Below are 23,700 nucleotides of genomic sequence, written 5' to 3' on the forward strand. Positions count from 1 at the left end.
TCAGTACTCTGTAAATTCGTCTCATTTACTATATCTCCCATCTCATCTTTATTTTCTTGATCTTGCCTTTTTGTAACATTGTCGTAATGTTTACGTTCCACGTAGAGTTCATCTATAATTTCTTCCACCTTTCAGCTTTCTCTTTTTTGCTTGGTACTGGTTTTTCCATCTAAGCTCTTGTTTTTCATGCAGTTGCTTCTGTTTTCATCAAAGATCTTTCTACTTTCCTTGCAGGTGGTGTCTATCTTTCACCAAGATACAAACACTTCTATGGCCTTGGATTTGTCCTCTTACCACTGCTCTTCAACCATTTTGCAGTTTCCGTCAATCTGTTTTTTATCTATTTTTTAATAGAGGTCTGCACTGCTTTTCACCTATTCCATTTGCTTTATTTTTATATTTTTCCTTTTGTTAGTTAAATTCAGTGTTTTCTTTATTATCCAAGGCTTTCTACAAGGCCTGGTGTTTTTGCGTAATTCATACTCTCCTGCCTTCTATATTTCATCTCTCAAAGCTATCCTCTCATCTTCTACTATTGGACTGAGAAAGATTTGGAAATTTGTATGGGCGCTGATAACCACGCAGTTGAGCAACCCACAAATAATAATAATAATAATCTTCTACTGCATTGCCTTCCCCTTTTCAGTCAAATGTTGCCTGATGATCCCTCTAAAACTCCCACCTCACGAATTCTGCCCTTTTAATTACATACCTTTATGCAATCTGGTAAAGTTTAACTTAGTTCATTACCAAGGAAGTATGGCCAGTATTAACATCTGTTCCTAGAGACATCTTACAGTTTAAAATTGGTTTTGAAATCTTTGCCTTACCGTTATATAACCAGTCCGATTCCTTCAGGTGTCTACAGGACTCTTCCATGTATAGAGCCTTCTTACATGACAAGGAGTTAGCACACGATTAAATCTTGCTCTCTGCAGTATGCACCTTCTGTCATTCTTTCCTTCCATTGAATTCAATTCCACCCCCAATCACAATTAAATTTTCCTCTGTGTTAACTATGTGAATACTTTATTTTATCTCATCATGCATCCCTAGAATCTGTCATTTGCAGAGGTAGTTGGCATATAAACTTATATTAATGTGGTGGATGCTGTCTTAGTGTCTGTCTTGGCTAAGGTGATGTGTTTACTGTGATGATCATCTTATTCATTATTAGACCTACTCCTGAATTACATTCGTTTTATTTTGTATACAGGCTTGATCAGAAGTACTGTTGCTCCCGCTACTGCACTTCACTAATCCCCACTATATCTAACATCATCCTATCCATTACTTCTTTAAATTTAGTAACCTCTTTACCTGTTTAACGGGTCTAACGTTCCACTCTCTGACTTGTAGAATATCTGTGTTGTTTGTAGAATACCTGCATTGTTTATCTTGATGGCAGTATCATCCTCAGTAGTTCACACTTGAAGGTCTGAATGTGGGAGCATTACATCTCCAGTATATTTTACACAAGAGGATGCCATCATTTAACCACACAAAAGAGCTGCTTGCTCATGGAAAAATAACAACTGTTTGCCCCCCCTCGATTTCAGCTGTTCACAGTACCAGCATGGGAAAGCCATATTCTTTGTTACGAGGCCATATCAGTCCATTCAGACTGTTGCCCTGCATCTATTGAAAAGGCTACTTGGCCATTAATCACAGGTTTGTCTGGTCTCTCCGCAGATACCCTGTGTTGTAGTTGCACCTGTGGTATGGCTACCTGCATTGTTGACACCTCTAGCTATCACAGCCTGGCAAGGTTTACAGTTCATGCCAGAAGATAAATTTACATGCTGAGAAAATTTTCACTATCGATTCTCAATGTATTATATGCGCCGTTTGCTTTGTGCCACCTGTATGAACTTTACATTGGCAAAGTACTCTTGCCACACTTTTAAATAATACATGATAAATGTTCTACTTGCATCCTGAAGCACACATTGTCAGACAAGGTAGAAGTATGCTATTGGCTTGAGTATCATGCTACACTACTGCTTACTATCTTGCATCACCCCAGCACCTGCCACCCTATATGGACACCACTATAGCTTGGTGCTATTACATAATTCCATTGGCAAGGAAGACATGATGATAACAGTTACCATTCTGTTCGATTTTTCCCCCCCATTTCTATAATGAGTATACAGTAATGTAACAAAAGTCTTTTTAATGTTAAAGGATATGTATATAAAGTACTGTAATATTATTATGCAGGTCCAAGTTGCACAGCTGGAAAAGGCGAAGGGATCACCGGTGGCAGCAGCGACAGCAGACAACAAAAGTTCCGTGATAGTGAAGAATGATGGGAAGCACAGCCCGAAATTCGCCTACAGGAGCCCTTCACAATCACCTTCACCACTCCTCGTGCGTCACAGTCCAAGTCCTGGAGCATTGACACATGAACCACAGAATCTGGGTCGTCCACAACCTCGCAGCCCACTTGCCTTCAAACCTGCTCCTCCGCCAGTGCAAGCACAGAGTGCATCTCAACAACAGCCACCACACTACCGCCCTAAGGTTGGTTGGAAAAATAGTTCAAATGATTGTAAGGTAGTATTACTGATGTGATCTTAGCATTAAGTAGACGGCCCACATCCCTGTAGAACAGTAATTGATATAGCAGTTATTTATGAATGACATGTACGTGTGTGATAAGCTGATTGAGCATTCAAGTCAGTTTTTGGATTTTGGCTTGTCAGTGTAAAACTAACTTCACAGTCATCTCTAGTCATGTCACCACCCCCTCTTCTCATACATCAATGTTTTAATAAGTTTGTAGTGGAAAATCAGTTCTATCTTTTGACTGTGTCCAACTTGTTTCTATGAGGATATGTGTTATTGACCATTTCACTTCACTTATTCATTGCTCAAGAGACCTTTGCATCTACAACAAGATTAGAGTTTGTGAGATAAAAATATTAATTTATAATGTATTATTCTCCGATAGTGAGATTAAAATGTACTTCATAAGTACGAAAGTTGTGTTAATTAGATTAGGAGCTGTAATAAAGCTGAAAATTGGAAGAAAGAACTCATACTGAAATTAATTTGCTTCCTAATGGTGTTACTGATCATCAGTGTTAATGCATGGAGTTTAATGAAGTGCCCCCAATATTACAGGCAGAATGTTCACAATGGCTGAGAGTAATGAATATAAGAGATAACATTCAGTGCAGTAACAACTCCCAGATATGTGAATCTTATTAGTGGTAGTATGTCATGATTTCATAATAGAGGTTATCAAAAAGTTCATTAAGAATAGTCCTGGTCAAACTATAGCCAACCTTGATATTACTTGACAAAGATTATTGACCATGTTGATGGTGTTGGGACAGCAACCAGCCACAAATTCACTTTCAGTTCCTTTATTCGAAGGGTATTGTTACTGGTTTTCAATTGTTATGATTCATCTTCAGATGGTTTACATGCTTTCCTTACAGCATGTGGTGGTGTTTTTGTTTTTTTTTTTTACAGGTTAATTTTTGTGAAATGTCGGTTTGGAGTGTTCGTTTTCATAACTTTCGTCCAGCAGATGTGAATACATTCCCACTGCATTCTTATCGTTGCACACGTAAATTTTTCTCACTGAACACTTTAGATTTGTCACAGAAAAGATTTCTACCACGCACCACATGTTTTGATACATACAAAGTGCTTTCGAACATATGGGTGTCAAAGATGCTATAATATATCGTAACATTTGAAGATGTCCTATATTTCGAAAAAGATAATATATTTACTTATGCAACTGAAACGCCTTTTACACTAGTACAGAGAAACATTGATTTTGTGAGTTTTTGTGTGGATACTGTTACATTAATTATGAAGTTGTTCAAATTTTTTTTGTACTGTATAGGTAAAACAGTACATTATTTATTTACATTTAGCATCATGAGAATTATAGTAACATATAAATTTGCTACTTGATCTGCAGATAGGCGTAGGAATATTATTTTCTTTGGAGGGTGGAAAATAATATTTAGAAATTTTTCAGGAAAGGGGTGTTAGCTAAATCTGTTCATTAAGGATGTAGTCTGGGGTGCTGTTTTTGTATATGTTTATTTCTTTTTCTTCTAATATATTCATAGTGGGCCCTTTTTCTGCTAGATGTAAAAATTTTTAAAGTTGTTCTCAATGTTTCTCACTGAGTGATTTTCTTGACTAGACATAGTTAACCGATACGTGAACATCCCAGTCAAAGAGACTATTAATGTTATAGGAAACAATCTGCTTAAATATAAGAAAATTAGTATTGGAGAGATCTGTGACCTCATAGAAATACTTTCATTTTTTCTAGAGCATAATTAGCTTCAACAACAAACTGTACCAACAACATGATAGTTTGGCAATGGGAAGTTACTTAGCTGGGATATTGGCTGATAATTTACATCAACCAATAGAACAAAAATTCTTCTCAACCAACCAGCACATCTCAAACAAAATAATCTACTACAGAAGATATGTTGTTGATATAATCTTGCCTTTTGATGGTGCAGACAATGAAATAGATACATTAGCAGCAGATCTAAGCAAGATCCACAAAAATATTAAATTCAAAGTTGAACATTAAACTAACAAAAGCATTAACTTTCTTGACCTGAAGATTTGCAATAGTAACAATAAGCATCAATTTAATATTTACAGAAAACCTACCACCACAGATATCAGTATTGACAACTCATCTTGCCATCCCCACGAACAAAAAATGGCATATTTCAGAGCAATGGTAAACCGAATTAAAAAAGTACCAATGAGTGACACAGACCAACAAAATGAAATCAATATAATTAAAACAGTTGCTCATAATAATGGATATAAACCCATAATAACAGGAAAAACTCTACAACAAAATGCAGACAAGAACCACAGATCCACTTCACAGCAATCCACACAACATTCACTTCAAGCCAAATCAGTGTGCCACAGAAGCTAAACCTAAATATGCTACTCTCCCATACATAGGCCCACTATCATACCAAAAAGCAAACTTATTTTAATAGAAAAATATCACAATCAGCTTTTCCACAAATAATAAATTGCAACAAAAAGTAATCCATGATGTAAATACCTCCAAAACTCCCTACAGTAAATCAGGAATATACAAATTAAAGTGCAATACATGCCCAAAATTCTACATTGGACAGACTGGTAGAAGTTTTGAAATTATATACAAAAGAACAGATTGATTCTTTAAGGCTTGGCAACTTGAACAAATCTTCATTTCCAGCCAATATTGCTGAAGAAAACCATTCAGTGAGAAACATTGAGAACAACTTAAAAATTTTACATCTAGCAGAAAAAGAAGCCCCTATGAATATATTAGAAGAAATAGAAATACACACACACACACACACACACACACACACACACACACACACACACACACACAAAACCGCACCCCAATGAACCTTAATGAACAAACAGAGTGAGCTAACACCCCTTTCCTGAAAAAATTCCTAAAATTATTTTCCACCCTCCGAAGAAAATATTATTTCTACACCTATCAGCAGGTCAAGTAGCAAATTTATAAGTTACTATAATTCTCATGATGCTAAATGTAAATAAATAATGTACTGTTTTACCTATACAGTACTAAAAAAAATTTGAACAACTTCATAATTAATGTAACAGTATCCACACAAAACCTCACAAAATCAATGTATCTCTGTACTAGTGTAAAAGGCGTTTCAGTTGCATAAGTAAATATATTATATTTTTCCAAACATAGGACACCTTCAAATGTTACGATATATTATAGCATGTTTGACACCCATATGTTTGAAAGCACTTTGTATGTATCAAAACATGTAGTGTGTGGCAGAAATCTTTTCTGTGACAAATCTAAAGTGTTCAGTGATAAAAATTTACGTGTGCAATGATAAGAATGCAGTGGGAATGTATTCACATCTGTTGGACGAATGTTATGAAAACAAACACTCCAAACAGACATTTCACGACAATTGACCTGTAAAAAAAAAACACACCACATGTCGTAAGGAAAGCATGTAAACCATCTGAAGATGAATCATAACGATTTGAAACCGGTAATGCTACCCTTCGAATAAAGGAACTGAAAGTGAATTTGTGGCTGGTTGCTGTCTCAACACCAACATTTGTCTTCAAAAACAACCATGGTCTCCAGCCATGTCGTCATATGACAAAATTGCGTTATTGACCATATTTTCTGAGCACCTGTGTGCATTAATAATTTCACTTTGTGTAACAGCCCTTAATTTGTTACGGACATGTTTTTCAACTGTCCTGAAATTAAAGTTGCCTGTTCACTTATGATTTTCATTCTCAATTTATTTCATAATTGTCAGCTCTTGACTAAATCAAAGTAAGTGATGCTTGTAGGAAAAATATATTTGACTTCCATGTAGAACTATTTAATATTCTCACAGTTGCAAACTCTGATAGTGATTGGGAGGAAACAGAACCATCAGACGCTTCCCCCCTCCCCCCTGGTGAACTTAGTTTCTCCGAGAATACAGAAAACTATTCTCAAACACTCAGCGTCCCCAATGCAGCACCATTCTTCATCTGAATACTACATTTGGTCATCCCGACAATTGTCCAACTCAGATGATTTCAGCACATGTTGTATTCATGGGACCCTGCATACATCATAGGTTTAATTTGTTTTATCTTCTGTAACAGGATAGGGAACGAGATTCTTGGCCATCAGCTTCAGTTTTCGTCTAATCTGTGTTTATTTTACTGTCACCATGTCACCAGCTTTGTACTTATAAAGCTTTCGTCTGATATCTGTTGGAGCTTAGCATATTCTTTCAGATTTCTGCAGCTTTCTTCAAATGAATTAATAATTTCTTCTTGTAATAATTGTGTGATACGAAGATCAGTAAGTGTCTCCATCTTACCTCATATTAAAAGGTAAAATGGTATGTTGCCAATACTTATGTAGTGTGCTGCATCCTTGGCACACTGACGTGATGGTGTCACCTTATATTGTTCTGTAGCTTTATCAATTCTAAACTTAGCAGTGGTCATAGCTAAAAGTTGAATTGATCCTCTGAATCTGTCCATTGGCTCTGAGGAGTCCTGTCATTAAAATGGGTCAATTTCTTTTATAATGCAGTCTGTCTGAATTCTTGAGAAGTAAAGCAAGTCCCTCTGTCGGTAATCACTTGACCTGGATTCCCAAAATTGTTTTCCTGCAATTCCGTCTTACTAATTGCGTCTGTTATTTTGTAGTCTTTACAGGATATAGCTAGGTAAACTTGGTAATCATGTCAATGATACTTGCAACATGGTTGTATCCTTTGTGAGTGATAGAAACAGTCCAATATGATCAGTGTGATAAGTTTATGAGCCCTCATTTTCTTCTAATAAGGTATGAAGAAAACCTCCCTCTTCTCCTGATTTATTATTCACAAATGAATATTTTACACAATTGGAGATCACTCATTTTACCTTGTCAGTCAGACCTGGTATATAATAATCCATCGTCCTTCTCTTGAGATTTCTTGAAACTAGCTATTAAACGATCTTTGAAATCAAACATGACATTTATATGACAGCTTAAGGCATCTACATCTTCCATCCTAGAACCAAATTGATGTTTGATGGTGTAGGAGTACTCTTCAAAGTCTAAAACCCATCTTACTATTCTTGATGACAAGTCCTCCTTATAGTCTTTTGGAATGCAACACAGTTGGTTAAAATTTTATAATGTATTAGTTAGTTTCATGTTCCATGGATCATTTTGAGAGATGAAAACATTTATAAAGGTGTAAGTAATTTCTACCCATTAGCACATCACAAAAACAGAAATTCTTATATGGAATAGGAGGAGTTTTGAAGGAGAAACTTTCTTAGTTTTTCTCCAGATTTTGCTTTTTTGTCTGTCGGACATTTTATATCTGTGACTGACCAAACGAGAAAGCGCTGGTAGATAGGCACAATAAAAAACACACAGACACACACACACACACACACACACACACACACACACACACACACACACACACACACACACACACACACACACACACACACACATTTCAAGCTTTCGCATCCCACGGTTGCTTCATCGGGAAAGAGGGAAGGAGAGGGAAAGACGAAAAGATGTGGGTTTTAAGGGAGAGGGTAAGGAGTCATTCCAATCACGGGAGCGGAGAGACTTACCTTAGGGGGGAAAAGGGACAGGTATACACTCGCGTGCGCATACACACACACATCCATCCGCACATATACAGACACAGGCAGACATATGATATTTGAGGTAAGTCTTTCCGCTCCCGGGATTGGAATGACTCCTTACCATCTCCCTCAAAATCCACATCCTTTCATCTTTCCCTCTCCTTCCCTCTTTCCTGATGAAGCAACCATGGGTTGCGAAAGCTTGAAATTTGTGTGCGTGTTTGTGTGTTTTTTTATTGTGTCTGACTACCAGCGCTTTCTCGTTCGGTAAGTCACAGAATCTTTGTTTTTTAATATATTTTTCCCATGTGGAATGTTTCTTTCTATTTTAGACATGTTATATCACTAGACAAGTGTCCAAAATTTGTAGTTCCAGTGTTGTGCACCTCTTTCTTTGCTATAAAAAACCTTAATGTGGTGTAATGAATGTCATTTTTCCTTCCGGTTTACGTATGTACATGATTGTTCCTTTTGAACTGTGGTGGATTATTTATAACAAACTTCATGAAGGGATAAATATACAGTAAAGCAGTAGTCAGAATGCCCGACACTTAAACACTTTCTTAATAATAGGCGTATTTTATGTCCCGTCCAAAAGAAACTAGACAAGTTTACCAATATTTAAAAATTACTTGATCATATCATCTTAGTGGATTGTGACAAATTTAGTACCATTTTAAAGCTGCACTTTTCTGCCTTAACCCGTTAACTGCTGAAGGCACACCATCTGCTTCTCGCGCTGACTCTGCGGTCTGTGGCATAATTCGGCTAGCTGTGCTAAATGCCTGTTGCTCGAGCCACCACCAGGGCCAGAGTGGCCTACACTGCTCCGCCCGTCCTGTGCTGAATATTTCTGTTTCCCTGCAGATTAATTACTGCATAATCAAACAGAATTGTTAAAACTATTTCCTGTCATCAAGAATTATGTCCTGCTTGTAGTTGTTTTTACGTGATTTTTGTAGCTTATGTTGAAAGCTATGTGGTTAGATTTACCTCAACAGTTTACTGTTCTTTCTTGCATACCTGTTTATGACTTACGCAATACTCTATGGGTTCCTCACTGTTCTAACCCAAAAACAAATAAAATTAGACATAGATTACAGATTATTGTATGTTGTTTTTGTAGTTCAAAATGTCTTGTTACATCATTTATAGGAGAAAGTGACAAAGAGATCATCTTTCATATCGCACTGCAACATTGGAATTTACTGTGAGGAACGGTAAGAACAGTTTTACTTCACTTCATTAAATTTGTTTTGTGGCGTCTTTGGAAATTTCACATGGCCTACTAGTTGTTTGTTAGAATACAGCAAACTGAATGCTTAGTCATCCACAGTCGGATTCTGTACTTGTGATAGGTACACTGTGTAAAGTGTTCCATACAGGCACAGATGTAGGCATCCTTTGCAGATGGTAATCAATGCTGCTATAATTTGGAATCGTCGGAAATGATTGTCTACCATAGATCTTTTTTCTTGTGCCACACTTTTAACTGGTGCACATAAGTATTCACAGACTTTCCAAAATTTGAAAGCTATGAGGTATGTCTGTCTGTTAGCACGTGAAATTCACTTACAGTGAAGATCCAAAGTCATGAACTGTAAATTCAGGAATTACTTTTACACTTTTCGCTTTCCATCCTTCTTTTTGATCTGGACTTTGGACTGGAACTGGTGATGTTAAAAAATATTTTTATTTTGTTTTTTACTTTTTATAATTTTTTTCATTTTATAATCTACAGTGCTGTGTTGTTTTTTAATTTTCTCTCCAATATTCCTGTCAGTCTTTTCCCATGCAAACCATTTTTGTGTGGTGTTACTTGTCAGCATTCACACTTCCCTTTTGTCACACAAATTTATAGCAAGCATTGTATTACTACACATAAATTGAATATCTCCTCATTTCAGTTTCTTCTGAAGTTTTGGCATGTTGCATCTGTTCTTACAGACAGTACCTTGACTGTGAAGCCGAGAAATTGTCTTGGCTTGAGTACAAATTATCGACATAGGGGTTATGTCCACGTTCTAAATAGGGGTATATAAGTGTAGCCACTATGTCACCACTTTTCCCCAAATTGTGAAACTCAGTTTCTGTTGATGTCCCTATATAAACAATGTAATCTAATGCATAGCCAGTTGTACAATCACATAACACACGTTTTTATTCTGAATCTGCTCTATTTTGATGGAATGAACTGTCTGAAAGATAAGCCTCCTTTGAATAATAACAAATTTTCATCAATACAGAGTTCTGATGTGGGTTAAATGCACAACGGAAAGCTGTAAGAAATTCATCAACAGTATTCCTAATTTTGAATAATTTGTCTCCTCCTGTATTGGTGGAGTTGTGACTGAAATGTAACATTCTCATAAGCAACAAAAAGCGAAATCTTGACATTATTTCACTAAAAATTGGAGTGTTTAGAAGAATATCTGTGGTTCAGTATTTGCTGATCTTCAGTTTTTTTCTCTCCATGCGAGACATCAGAACACAAACAGCTATGAAACAACACATTTCTTCATACACAGTATCTTTCCACTTTGATATTCGAGAATGCACTGATTCTGGATTAATCCCCTTGATGAATAAATAAAACAGTTTCTTTGCATCAGCTATATATTTCTTCAGTTCTTCTGTAAAGAATGAAATGATAACTGTTAGAATACTTGGCTCATTCCCTATTTGACACACGTGCTTATAGTTTACCATCAAATGCAGGATCAACTGGCTGAAAATCGTTTTCTTTCCAGTCAAATTTATCACTAAGACTTGATTTCTTTGTAGGCATTTCACTATCACTTTCTGATTCTTAAGATTCAGAACAATTAATCCTCACTGTTGCTCCTTGTAAGAATCTCCAAGGGATTTTCTCTGCCCAGGGACTGGGTGTCTGTGTTGTGCTCATCATCATCATCATCATCATCATCAAGAATCTCTACGATCTCCTCGTCAGTGCACCCATGTCGTCTTGCCATTTTCTTTGTAAAATACAGGATGCAAAGATCACTGTTGTAAATTTCGAAGAACAATGAATTGTAGTGCGAAGCCTGGACTCGCAGCAGACAAAGAATGGGACCGCAAGCTAGCGGCCAGAAATGCGAAAGAATACTGAGACATGGGGGCGAGAAGTCCGCTGTGCAACTTACCTCGTCATCAGCACTCAAATAGCAGCACATCTAGACTCATCATCAGCACCCGGGGGTCAGCAGACAGGTGTGATTTAGCTTGTCAACAGCATTTAGGGGAAAACAGCAGCAGCAACTAAACTCTTCATTAGCACCCAGGTTGCGACAGGCAGCATCATGAGTAAACTAATCAACAACAAACGAAGGTTTAATTTGATGTGGAAGAAACTTAATTCAAATGCACAGCTTTGAGCTACAGTTACAAAAATCGCTTACGTGTTTTTAAGAATTTAGCAAAGTTGTCAGTATTGACTAGTATCTGCCTAGGAGTTGCATTCACAGGCAGAGGTCAGCAAGTATCAAATTCAGCACAGTTATCGTCTTTTGGATATGGCACAGCCATTGGATTTGACCCAAAATCTTCATCCTCATCTGCATCTGAAGACAAGCTGTCACAGCCTCATTTACTAAAAAAATAATCATGTTATATGAAACTATGACAATATGATGAAAAGAATGCATGTTTGTGTTATCTATTTTGATGAAGGTCTGTTTTGCTGGAAGCTTTGTTTGTTCGTTTTATTGTGCTTATCTGCGACTCATCATATTCTCTATATGGTCCGTAGCAACTATCCTTTTCATAATATTGTCATCATTCCATCCAGGATTTTCTGTGGTTTGATTATTTGAAACTACATACATTGCTTACAGAAAAAACACATTCAGCAGAAATGTGCGCTGCACGCATTCAGAATCATCTGAAGCGCTCTGTACATTGTCCAGAATGCCGCTGTTGTTCTGCATGTGATAAACCTTGACGTAATATGATTAAAAATGAGACAGCGACATAAGGAACACTGAGAACATAAAGACAGGTTTTAACACAAAATAAGACGCTGTAGAAAATACTTCGTGCGAACAATACATGCGTTTGGTTACTAAACATTAGTAAAATGTTAAAACTGGCCAAACCTGTTAAAGTAACTTTGCAGTGATTTGCACTAAATTAAATGTAGTGGCCTGTAAAACTTAAGAAAGAAATATGAATTACTCCATATGGCATTATTGAATGAAAATGTGCAAAATATATCAACTTACTGATTCCTCTCTCCCCAAGAGTCGCAATTAATCTAAGTACATATGTGTATCAATTAAGTTGTTTTAGGGGCTCCAGAATGTATGTTTTCAGTTTAAATCCTCACCAATATGAACACCTTTAAATTTTGAAGCTTCCACCCTATTTATTATTTCCTCAACTAATGCTACAATTATTATTATTGTTGTTGTACTCCTAGATGTGCAGAACTGATTTTTTTTTTTAAAAAAGAATTGAGAGGGAGACCCTTCACAGGAAACCAGTCAATGATATTTTTAAGAACTTAATTTACCATTTCTTCTGTTTTTTGTGTGTAAGCTAGGATTGATTACAGTACTAGTGAGAAAAAAAACCAACTAAATCTGATCGTTGTATATTAGATGTGAGATCATTTACATATATGAGGAAAAATAGTGGACTCACGATTGGGCCTTGGGGAGCACCGCATCCTTTTAGTTAGCTGTGACATTATCCATTGATTGGCTGTATCATCAATCCCATGAAACTTCAATATGTCTAGGAGAATAGATGTAGAATTCTGTGATTCAGACAGTGAACTACCTTAGATGACTGCAGAAAATACTAACCATCTTATTTACAATTTAATGCCTTAAAATATGGTGAATGAATATATAAATAGCATTCTCTGTAGAGCAACCTGTCTCAAGTGCAACTGTGATTTGCTGATGATGTTAAAGTTGCTAAGGTGAGATACTATTACAGAATACATCACTTTCTCAAAACACTTTGGAAAATGGTGTCGGCATTGAAACAGGTCGGTAGTTGCTGACATCTCATCTATCATCTTTGTTAAATATTGGTTTGACAACTGCTTATTTCACTCTCTCTGGAAAAATGCCTCAAACTAGTGATGTATTACATATTCAAATAAGACCGGTCTTGTTATATGGGAAGAAACCTTTAGTACTCTATTGGGAACACCATCAAAACCAGATGAGATTTTATTTTATAGAGCATGTATAATTTTATAATTTCAGAAGGAGATGTAGGAAACGCATTCATATGATTGAATTGTATGAGAGCTACTTTTTCAACATGCTGCAGTGATTTTTCTCTTGAGCTGTTTGTCCCTACACTTTCAGTATATTTAAGAAATGATTATTAAATATATTTGCTACCTGTGACTCGTTATTTATAGTCCTTTCATTCAGTTAAATAATGATTATAATGCTGTTCTGTGACTGGTTGTCTTGTCTCTCATTTCACTACATTCCATATGACCTTAAGTATGTTATCAGAATTACTGATCTCTGAAATTATGTGCATGTTACTTGATATTTCTGAATAACCTTCCTTAATAATTTTGAGAAGTCCCTGTAGTGTGCAGCTACTGCAGGATATCTTTGTTCTTGCCAACAAATTTTCTTTTCACAGAATATTTTAATCACTCTAGTGATTCGTGGTTTTAACAATAGCTAAAACTTCAAGATATTTTTCCTCTTGTGATATTTTTTTGTTTTCATTCATATGCAAGATTGGATGGAACTTGTCATCTGAGATTTTTTTTTGGTAATAACTAGAGCCTGGAGTTTATGTAATTTAAAATTAAGAAATATGTACATAAACATGTAATCTAAATTGTTGAAATATGTAAATAACTATGTAGTGAAGCAGTTATATGAAAAATTGTGAATTCTAGTTTTTGCTAGGAAATAAAAGTTCACAGTTAGGTTATCAAGTATCTTACGATGATTCTTACTCAGTTCACTTCTGCTACAGAATACTGAACAAGTTGTGTTCTGTTCGAGCATTTAAATCACACTGGAACGGAATGCAGAACTGACTTTCTCAAATGTTCTGTTGTCATGCACAATCTTTTGTCTGAAAATATGTTTATTTATAAATAGAGAAAGACCTCTTGGCTTTGCCAGAACTCAGTGGTACATGTTTATACAGAGGTATTCTGCTGAGAATAATTGAAATAACAGTATTAAATAAGCGAGACAAAACAACTAGATTTTAGTGTCCAGGATTCGTACTGAAAAGTGCACCACCCACTTCATCTGGTACAACACTGACCTTCCACTACTGTCACAGGCTGTTGAAGAGACATACTTGAAGTCTCCAGTTTGTTGATAGTTTCGAGAAGCCAGTTGAAGCAATTTGCAATATATGGAAGAGAATTGAGCTTTTGGATTGGTGAATGTTGACAAGGATTCATTCACAGGCAGTGCAGGATCAGAAGGAAAGTTCTCCATGGCTGACTTCACAGCTATAATGTGCTTACTGTAGGAAATCACAGCTTCAATCCATGTTGCTCAGCTTGTTGTCACTTGCTCTGGAGGCAGAGGTACATCCTGTAGTTGCTGCTTATAGCATTGTACACGATAATGACATTTCAAAAACAGCTTCTTCATTGCTGATATCAGTGTATTTACATCTGATAGTTGATGTCTGTCTCTGCCTCTCATTGCAATGCATGAGCCATACATGTAATATGCACTAAGTTTAAATCAAATACTTTCAAGTGATTTCCTCACTTTCAACATCTGTGGAGCTGCATCTAGTTACATCAGTAACGCCCTCTCTTCTTTGTCGCCATCTGGCCGTAGTACCTAAAGTACAACTTAAATGAAGGTAGCATATGTTGAACTATTTGTTGCCTCCAGTGGTTGACATAAATTAAATATGGCTTAGATGCAGCTTGGTAGTCAAATTTCACCACAGTTGGATTAGTGGTGAAATAGCACACAGCAACTGTCATCTCATCAGCAGGACTCCATATAGGAGATTTGTGTGTGTGTTTGTGTGTGTGTGTGTGTGTGTGTGTGTGTGTGTGTGTGTGTGTGTGTGTGTGTAATATATCAACATAGCAAAGATTAAGGAAATTGTTCCTGAGACTGGCTTATCAGGAATGTTGCTGTTGCAGTGTTTCTGTAAGAAATGTTTAGATTCAGGTACCAGAAGTTTGTTTCAGGGTATGTTGTGTGCAACCAATGCAAAACACAATTCCCTATGAAATTCACTATTATATGATACAGGCTGTCCCTGCAGCTGTCAAAGTAGCAATCAATGGAGTGGCATCGTGCAAATTCATCCAAGGGGGGGGGGGGGGGAGGGGGGGGGGAATCAAAACCACGCCTTCTGCTGGAATAGTTATGGCTACGGTGTTTTTCGATTCCGAAGGACTCTTGCTTGTGGACATCATGCCAGGTGGAACCACCATAAATTCTGATGCATATGTGACGACACTGAAGAAACATCAAGCTCAACTGAATCGTGTTCGACCACATCGGCAAAAGCAGGACGTTCTGCTGTTGCACGACAATGCACGGCCACATGTCAGTCAAAAAACCATTTTGTGATTGCTTCGATCACAAAACTCGGATGGATAACACTGAAACACCCGCCTTACAGTCCTGACCTGGCTCCATGTGACTATAATCTCTTCGGGGAAACTGAATGACTCTCTTCGTGGAACAAGGTTTGAAGATGATGACTCCCTTGTCCACGCTGTCAAACAGTCGCTCAAACAGGTCGGTTCAGAATTTTACCGTCTTGGTATACAGGCGCTGGTTCCAGGATGGCGTAAGGCAGTTGAGAGGGATGGAAATTATGTGGAGAAATGAAAATATTGTTCCTAAAGGATGTATCTACACACTTACAACTTTCAAACATGTAGAATAAAAGCTGGATAAAAAAAAATAGTGTGCATTTCTTTTGGAGTGACCCTCGTAGTATGAGACAATATTGAAGCAGTACAAAAATCCCAAACTGTTTAAAATAATCTGCACAGGAAAAAGGGTTTGCAAAATGTCAGGGACTATCAGAGTTTCACTACTCAAATAAACCCAGTATTATAGCAAAATACTTTGCTGAAAGGTTATGGTTGTGGCAGATGCTTGTAATGGCCCTATTGGATAGTGGTAAACTGTGTTCACACTGAAACAATTAAAACAGCAAATATCTAGAGAATCTTTGTTATTAGAAATGTTTAACATTTTACATTGATACTGGAGAGAGTTATCGTGAAGCTTTTTCAATTTAAAACATAACAAAATAGCCTTGGAGATAATCAGTTTATTTCTTCAGCCACTTCCATTTTAAACAATGCTATATGTTGAAATTATCATGCCATCATCATCAGATGAATTAAGATTTTTACGTCCACCTGCCAATGATTACATGACTATCAAAATCTTCCTCTGTGTTTGTCCTGCAATGTAGTGGGTTCCGCTCTTTTAGCGCTATCTCCACTTGATTAGATCATATGCTTGGTCGGGGTCCTGCTATCGTGAAGGTTATATGGAAGGCACTGGAATATCAGGTGTCTTTGAGAGAAGGATACTATGAAGAACCGTTGCCACAGCGTGTGAAAGAGGAAGATGGAGAGAGGTACAGTCATGAGCTGTAGTGTATATATAAATGTCTACTTTTAAAAGAATACTGAAATCAACTAGACTTTGTTGGGTGGGGCATATGACATGAATGAGTGATACGGAAGTAACTAAAAGGAGTTCCAGTAGTCAGAGGACTGAGTCGACCAAGGACCATATGGACTGATGGAATCATGGAGGACCTGCAGAAAATGGACTGCAGGGAATGCAAAGGTTGACTGATTGTGATGATTGGTGGAAAATTGTTAGAGACCAAGGTTCACAATAAATCATAGGGCCCCACACTTTGCCTCAGTCTCCAAATAGACCTGTTAGCCAATGATTCTCAACGAAAATACACCATTTGCTATTGTCTCTTAGTCCATTGTATGTGTCCATACAAGTACACATGGCTATCCCTCATTGTCTCAGTGATTGTTGCCATTCCATACTGCATGCGTATTTTTCCATTGGTCACAAATTGTGAAGTGTCATGCCAAATGTCCATTGAAGCATTTTGGTTTCCATTACAGCCAAGTCATTGCTTTGCTTGTTTCATTGCAAACCAACGTTCTGCACCATACAAGGCAACTGAACAAGTTACAAAGCTGTATATTTTTGACTAGAGTCGGTCCAGGATCATCTTCTAACAAAGCACACCAGTCATTGTCTGGAATTCAAATCGTGCATTTCTAATGTGACCATTGAAATGTATGGTGGTATTTAAAATAAGTAATTGATATAGATAACTGATGATCTAGTAGTGTTGTGACACTTGACTGATAGTCCATTACAGACAAAGTATGTGGAAATAAAAACAGTTTTCATTATAGGACTTAGGGTGGTGAAAGGGACTTCTCTTACTGCGGGTTAATGTTGATCTCAAGGAAAAGTGTGACTAATGTTTATTGCTGCATAATTGAAAAAAGAGCAAAAAGAGCAAAATACATGCGAAACCAGATTAGCGCATACGACTGTGCTTCGCATCCTGAAGGAATGCCTGGGCATGCGAAAAATTGCATCACGATGGGCTCTGCATGAATTTTTTATACTAACACTTAAAATTTGCGTAGTGTAAACTAGAATTTTTTTTCCAGTATGGAAATGGAATAGGGGCATTAAAAACTGCTTTGATTATGTAAGTAATTTTAGTAAGTAATGTGTGTCCTGCCAAAGAATTGGGGGTGGGAGGGGCTTCTTGTGAAACATTTATTTTTCTTGCTTGAAGAGTCACAGGTTGGATGAATGCTGGACTTTGAAGATTTAGGAACGGGAACTTCCATGGCTGCAATCAGATTCAATAAAATCTTTGTAGTTGCGTGACTGTTAAGGTGTAAAATCAAATAACAACAAAAATCTGAATGCACTTACTGAACCAGTTGCATATTCTGAAGAATTTAATGCCAACTGCATTATACAATTTGTCTACACAAATGCCTGTGCATACCATAAATCTCGTGTCCATATGGCAAAAGGTTTGTTCGTGTTAGTCTCATGTGCATGCACAGAGTGGAAGTCCATTCGTGTTGCAGCTTCTCATGATTCTTGCTACTTGGATTGTGGCTGTAAGTTATTCTTGCAGCACGTAAGCAGTACTGAGAAAAAACTATAGGATTCGCACGTGTGTAAGGGGGTGTAGTGGGGGTAGCCTCTACATGATGTGTTCAATTTGGTGATTTGCTGCTTCTTGTTCTTATTTTGTGTGCAGCTCTCATGTCAGATACAATCAAATCAAATTTCCGATACTGAGAGCTATAAAGTGATTTTCACATTTCCTTAAAATTGCAGAAGACCAAAATAATACGTAGGTTGGAACTTAAATAGTGGAAACACTGCTGTGGAAACACTATGTAATGGAATCTACTACTGTCGCTGATGGCACAAATAGTTGACATACCTACCTTACCTTTGCGCAAATAGACTCGTCTGCCCCACTTCACCGACATGCGCAGAATCGAGGGAAACACAGTCACTTGTGAGTGAGCGGTGTAACGTAATGGTGTCGCTATGTTTTCTAAACAGAAACAACAGAGTTGGATCGAGAGGTCATACAGCATGACAGTGCCATCAAGGTCTTAAAAGGCATACGGGGAATTGGCATTGCCATACAGAACAGTGGCACATTGGGTAAAAGCCTTTAACAAAGGTCACCAAACTGTGGCAGACATGCATTGGGCAGGTCATCCTAGCATCTCTGAAGAAGTGCATGCTGTTGCCGCGTGAGTGGGCAGTGATCAATTTGTGAGCTCGCCCACGAAACCAGATTAGCGCATACGACTGTGCTTCGCATCCTGAAGGAATGCCTGGGCATGCGAAAAATTGCATCACGATGGGCTCTGCATGAATTGATGGAAATGCAGAAATGGATGCATTACGACGCTGCTAAGACGCACTTGGAGCGCTATGAGTGCGAAGGAGAGGCTTTCTTAAGCTGTATCGTAACACTGGATGACACATGGGCCACATCGTATGAGCAAAAACTGAAACATCAATCCAACAAATGGTGTCATTATGGGTCGCCGCGAAAGTTGAAAGTGCGTCAGACCCCCAGTATGGTGAAAGTTATGGTGATTCTCATATATGACTGAGATCGTAACGTGTTATGTTCCTCCACGGCAGACCGTCAATGCACAGTACTACTGTTTGTTTTTGGAGCATCACCTGCAACCAGCTTTGTGAAAGAAGCGGCAACACTTTCTGCGCAATCCACCCGTTCGGTCAATGGGACTGGGAAGTACTGTACCATCCACCATACTCCCCAGACTTAAGTCCTTGTGACTTTGATTTGATTCTGAAGATGAAGGAACCACTTCATGGCATTCACTTCAGAACTGTTCCAGAGATTTAACAGGCAGCAGACCGCTCCATTTGCACCATCAACAGAACAGACTCTGCTAAAGGTATACTATGCCTTCCGCATCGCTGGCAACGGGTTCTACACAATGCTGGTCTCTGCTTTGAAGGACAGTAATAGGTGCAAACATGTAACTCTTTTGTATCGGTTGTGAATAATTAGTTTTGCCACTATTTAAGTCCCAACCCTCGTATATTATTAGTTTGCTATATGATCTTATTTTATTTCAGTGTTACTAGAAGATTAAGCGCTAATTGTCTGGGGGAAAATTGAAGTTATTTTTGTCAGTTCACCACACTAATGTTTCTGCGACTGGTTGCTACATTCTTTATAATTTTATATTCCACGGTCGCTGCACAGAAAGGGAACCTTATGAAGCCCAACATTCAAAAGAATGAATAGTGTCTTGAAAGTATGTTAATACCATGTACTTCATTGTGAATATGGACATACGAACATGCACTTTAAGCCAAATCATTCTTTTAATTTGTGTTGTTTAAGCTTTAAATTTACAGAATGTTTTCATTAATAAGTTCTAATAAAAGAAAAGAAAAATATAAAGTAAAATTGGACCACACATTCCAAGTTGCCTCTATGCGTAATGGACTGACATTATATAGAAATGATGACAATTTAATGAGACAGCAGATTAATTTCAACTTCAAGCTATGTAGAAGCACTAACCTGAACTTTAATATCTAAGAACAAGAATTAATATGGATTCAGTGCATAACATGGGACTGGAAACAATTGACGTTTTGTCTGGTTTAGTGCCGTGATAAATGTTGTGGTCTCCCCTCATCTAGCTCAGACATTTTCACTCAGAAAAGGAGAGTGAACAGTATGAACCCAACAGTTAAATGTAGCAGACCTCTTTTTTCAAGTATGCATCCATTTCCCATCTTCATCAAGGAAAGCTAATATAAAACTTGCTAAATAAAATACAAAGCCATTTTCCCATTTAGGGAGGATCTTAAGATCCAAATTGCTTGAGAATTCTTTGTACAATGTATTGTTTTACATATTTGTTCAAATAAGCATGATGACAAAAAATCTAAGAATAATATGAAAAGGACGGATTGCTACTCTCCATATAGCAGAGGTGTTGAGTTACACATAGGCGCAACAAAAAGACTCTCAAACAAGTAATCCTTCAGCCAAAAAGGCCTTCATCAATATTGGACAACATGACCACAGTCTCTCATTTTGACAGCTGGAGACAATGGTTGTGTTCGTGAGGTGTGTGTGTGTGTGTGTGTGTGTGTGTGTGTGTGTGTGTGTAATTCAGAAGAAGGCTTTTTTGGGTGAAGGCTTACTTATTGGACACATTATGCCTATCTGTGACTCGGCATCTCTACTATATGGTGAATAGCGATCTATCCTTTTCATAGTACTGTCATTATTCCACCCTGGATTTTTCCATTGTTTAATGTAAGGGTAATAAAATACATGTCTGATATCAAGGCATGTAATACGATAGTTTTTGTTACTCGTGTTGTGTACAAGAAGTTGTGCACAACTTCTCCTAAAAAGATTGTGAACTATAAAGAGAGATTGCCAATGCAAGGAACACTGTTCAGCTCTATTAGTACAGTACATTTATGCTAAGTGCTTTCTGGGAGTATTTCATGATGAAAAGCAAATGTAGGATTTGTGTTGTACAAGAATTAAAATGTAGTTAGATTCTGAACTGTAAACAGAGATAGTAACATGTTTATACACAGTCTTATTTCCCGATTTTAACTAAGATTTACACAAAAAATTCCTTTTCATAGACATTTGAGGAGTCAGTGTATTTAAGAATCCATTTTCTTAGTATGCCAATTGTAAAACTAAAACTGCCAAATGTGATGGATTCCAACATGGCGTAAAAATAAATTTGGGGTCAATGATTTAAAACTTCATCCTTTTCATAGTATTGTCATTGTTCCCCCCTGGATTTTCCATTGTTTAAGGTAAGAATAATAAAAGAAATGTCAGCCAGCATTAACTTGGCTGCCACTTTCGACTGTGGTCAGAAGTTAAGAGGAACCCATTGAGTTAAAATCAGGCTCGCAGACAAGTCCTTATCAGTTTTTATGCATTAAAATTAATGGTACACGGTGGAATTTTATTCTTTCGGTGCCTAGTACATCTGTTCATGCTGATCACAGTACAGTGTTCACTGTCCAAAAAAAAGAAATAAAAAAGGCTGGAATCACAATATTACAGTACAAGCAGAGAATGTGCTACTGAAGCAACATATAAAACAACCTAGTGTGCAACACAAAAGAACAGCAATGTAGTTAGAAACTTGAGTTTCATCTGTTGAAAGAGTTTTTAGAGCTTCAGCCTAGTGGTAAAGTATCACAGTATTCTCAGCAAATAAGAAAATACTATATGACCATACACTTTTATTCTGCTAAGGCATATCTCTACTTATTAAAGAACACCTCACAGCAATTAACAGTACTGAGAAGCTCCTTATTTATATTCATTGTAACCATCTTTTTACTGTAACTGAATCTTGGGACGAAGTGCATTATATCAAACACAGATCTGCACCTCAAGCATCATTTTATCTGCAGGATAAATCATTTATGGAGATCTAAATCCTTTGAGTAGATAGATGAAGTTGTAAGGCAATTTCATACCAATCTTATTTTATGTAAAGGTCACTGAAAACATTAAAAAAGTAGAATGTCTGTGAAAACACCATAAAAATGAAATGCCAATCAGAACATTGTAGAAATGTAATGCCCATAACATAGTTTAAAAATGAAATGGGAATAAATTATTTTATTGCGTAAGTCATTACCATCATAATCATCATTGAACTACTTGTGTTACTTCTAACACGCGAGTTTTGAAAAATATTCTTGTCTGTCATATACTGGTCTGTGAGAATGCGAATTTCAAGCTTAAAATATAAACGAAAATACAGAATTCCTGAACCACAAATCTGTTAGCTAACCATAACTCATTTCGAAGTGTACTACATAATCTTCATGTTGTACCTGAACTTGTACTGAATTGTATTCAGTTTGCAAAGGACGTGAAGTTATTGTGAGTAGACGAACATTTATCGAGTCTTGCAGTTATATCTGCATCGAAAAGTTTATGCATATTTCAATTAAAACTTCAATGTACACACAATTAATTGATGTTTACTGTTTTTCAAGAAAAAGTAAAGCTAGCATGAGCTATTTGGAATTAGTTAAAGGTAATTTCAAAGGTGCATGACAAAGCAGACATTGCTCCTTGACTACAGAAAACATGGCAGCCAGGGATAAATATGCTTGAAACATGGCGGATGTAGGGTCATTCTGTGAAATTTAATCTCGGTGTCTGATGTTCAAAACTAGCGCTACAGATGACCAAGCAACGAAACAGGCAATACATACGTGCGAGCTGTGCGAGACAAGCTCACAGCGCTGAAAAAGCCATTTTCCTGACGTGTGACTGCATTGTCTCCACTTGTGCTCGAACTAACCTACAGTGTCAATCAAGCGGCCTGCCATCATTTGGTCTAGAGAAAAAAAAAATTCTATACCAAGCGGCTACCCTCTTGCTAAACGAATGTTTTATTCTGTGTAGGACATAAATTCGAACAACTTATGGCGTAATACCTTAAGACAGAGTACTCCTGAGGAAAACAGTTTAATCTCACGATGCAGTCAGTGATCATAAAGATTCCTGGCAACTAGCGGTTTGGAATTTCGACTGATAAACACATTGTTTTGAAGAAGGGTTTCTTGAAGGCAGGGAAAGTACTTGATTCGTTACTTTATTAAAATTCTTGCCGTAAGCATTTTTAAGTGGTTTCCACCAACATGTTTTCCTGAAACTCCAAAGATTCCAACTCCCAAAGTCGCGCACGCTCGATAAAACGGGATTTCCAGTGGACATTTGTCTGCGCAGATAAATTATAGCACGTGGTCCGGTCTCGCGTAATGGCTTTGTTTCTCGTGAAATACGGTACAGAATGCGCTAGCCAATGAGCGATTGTGGCGAAAGAGCGTAGGTGTAGTGGGGGTAGTCAGGTACACAGTAGGAGCACCCTTTGCTGCCCACTCTCGAAGATGACCTTGAGCCAGAAGGGGATGTTGCGCGGACGCTGCTATCGTGCAGTGCGAC

At 37.4% G+C, this 23,700-nt stretch overlaps 1 protein-coding gene across 1 annotated transcript in view; it reads left to right on the top strand.

The window, feature by feature from the left end:
* LOC126416995 (lysine-specific demethylase 3B-like) overlaps positions 1 to 23,700 on the top strand; it is a 145,687-nt gene that overhangs the window by 101,127 nt on the left and 20,860 nt on the right. The window contains exon 5 of the mRNA XM_050084881.1: positions 2,224 to 2,526. Coding sequence (XP_049940838.1) covers positions 2,224 to 2,526 — 303 coding nt within the window. The remainder of the gene's footprint in view (positions 1 to 2,223; positions 2,527 to 23,700) is intronic.

Source organism: Schistocerca serialis, chromosome 8 (genome assembly GCF_023864345.2).
Source record: "Schistocerca serialis cubense isolate TAMUIC-IGC-003099 chromosome 8, iqSchSeri2.2, whole genome shotgun sequence".
Taxonomy (NCBI): domain Eukaryota; kingdom Metazoa; phylum Arthropoda; class Insecta; order Orthoptera; family Acrididae; genus Schistocerca; species Schistocerca serialis.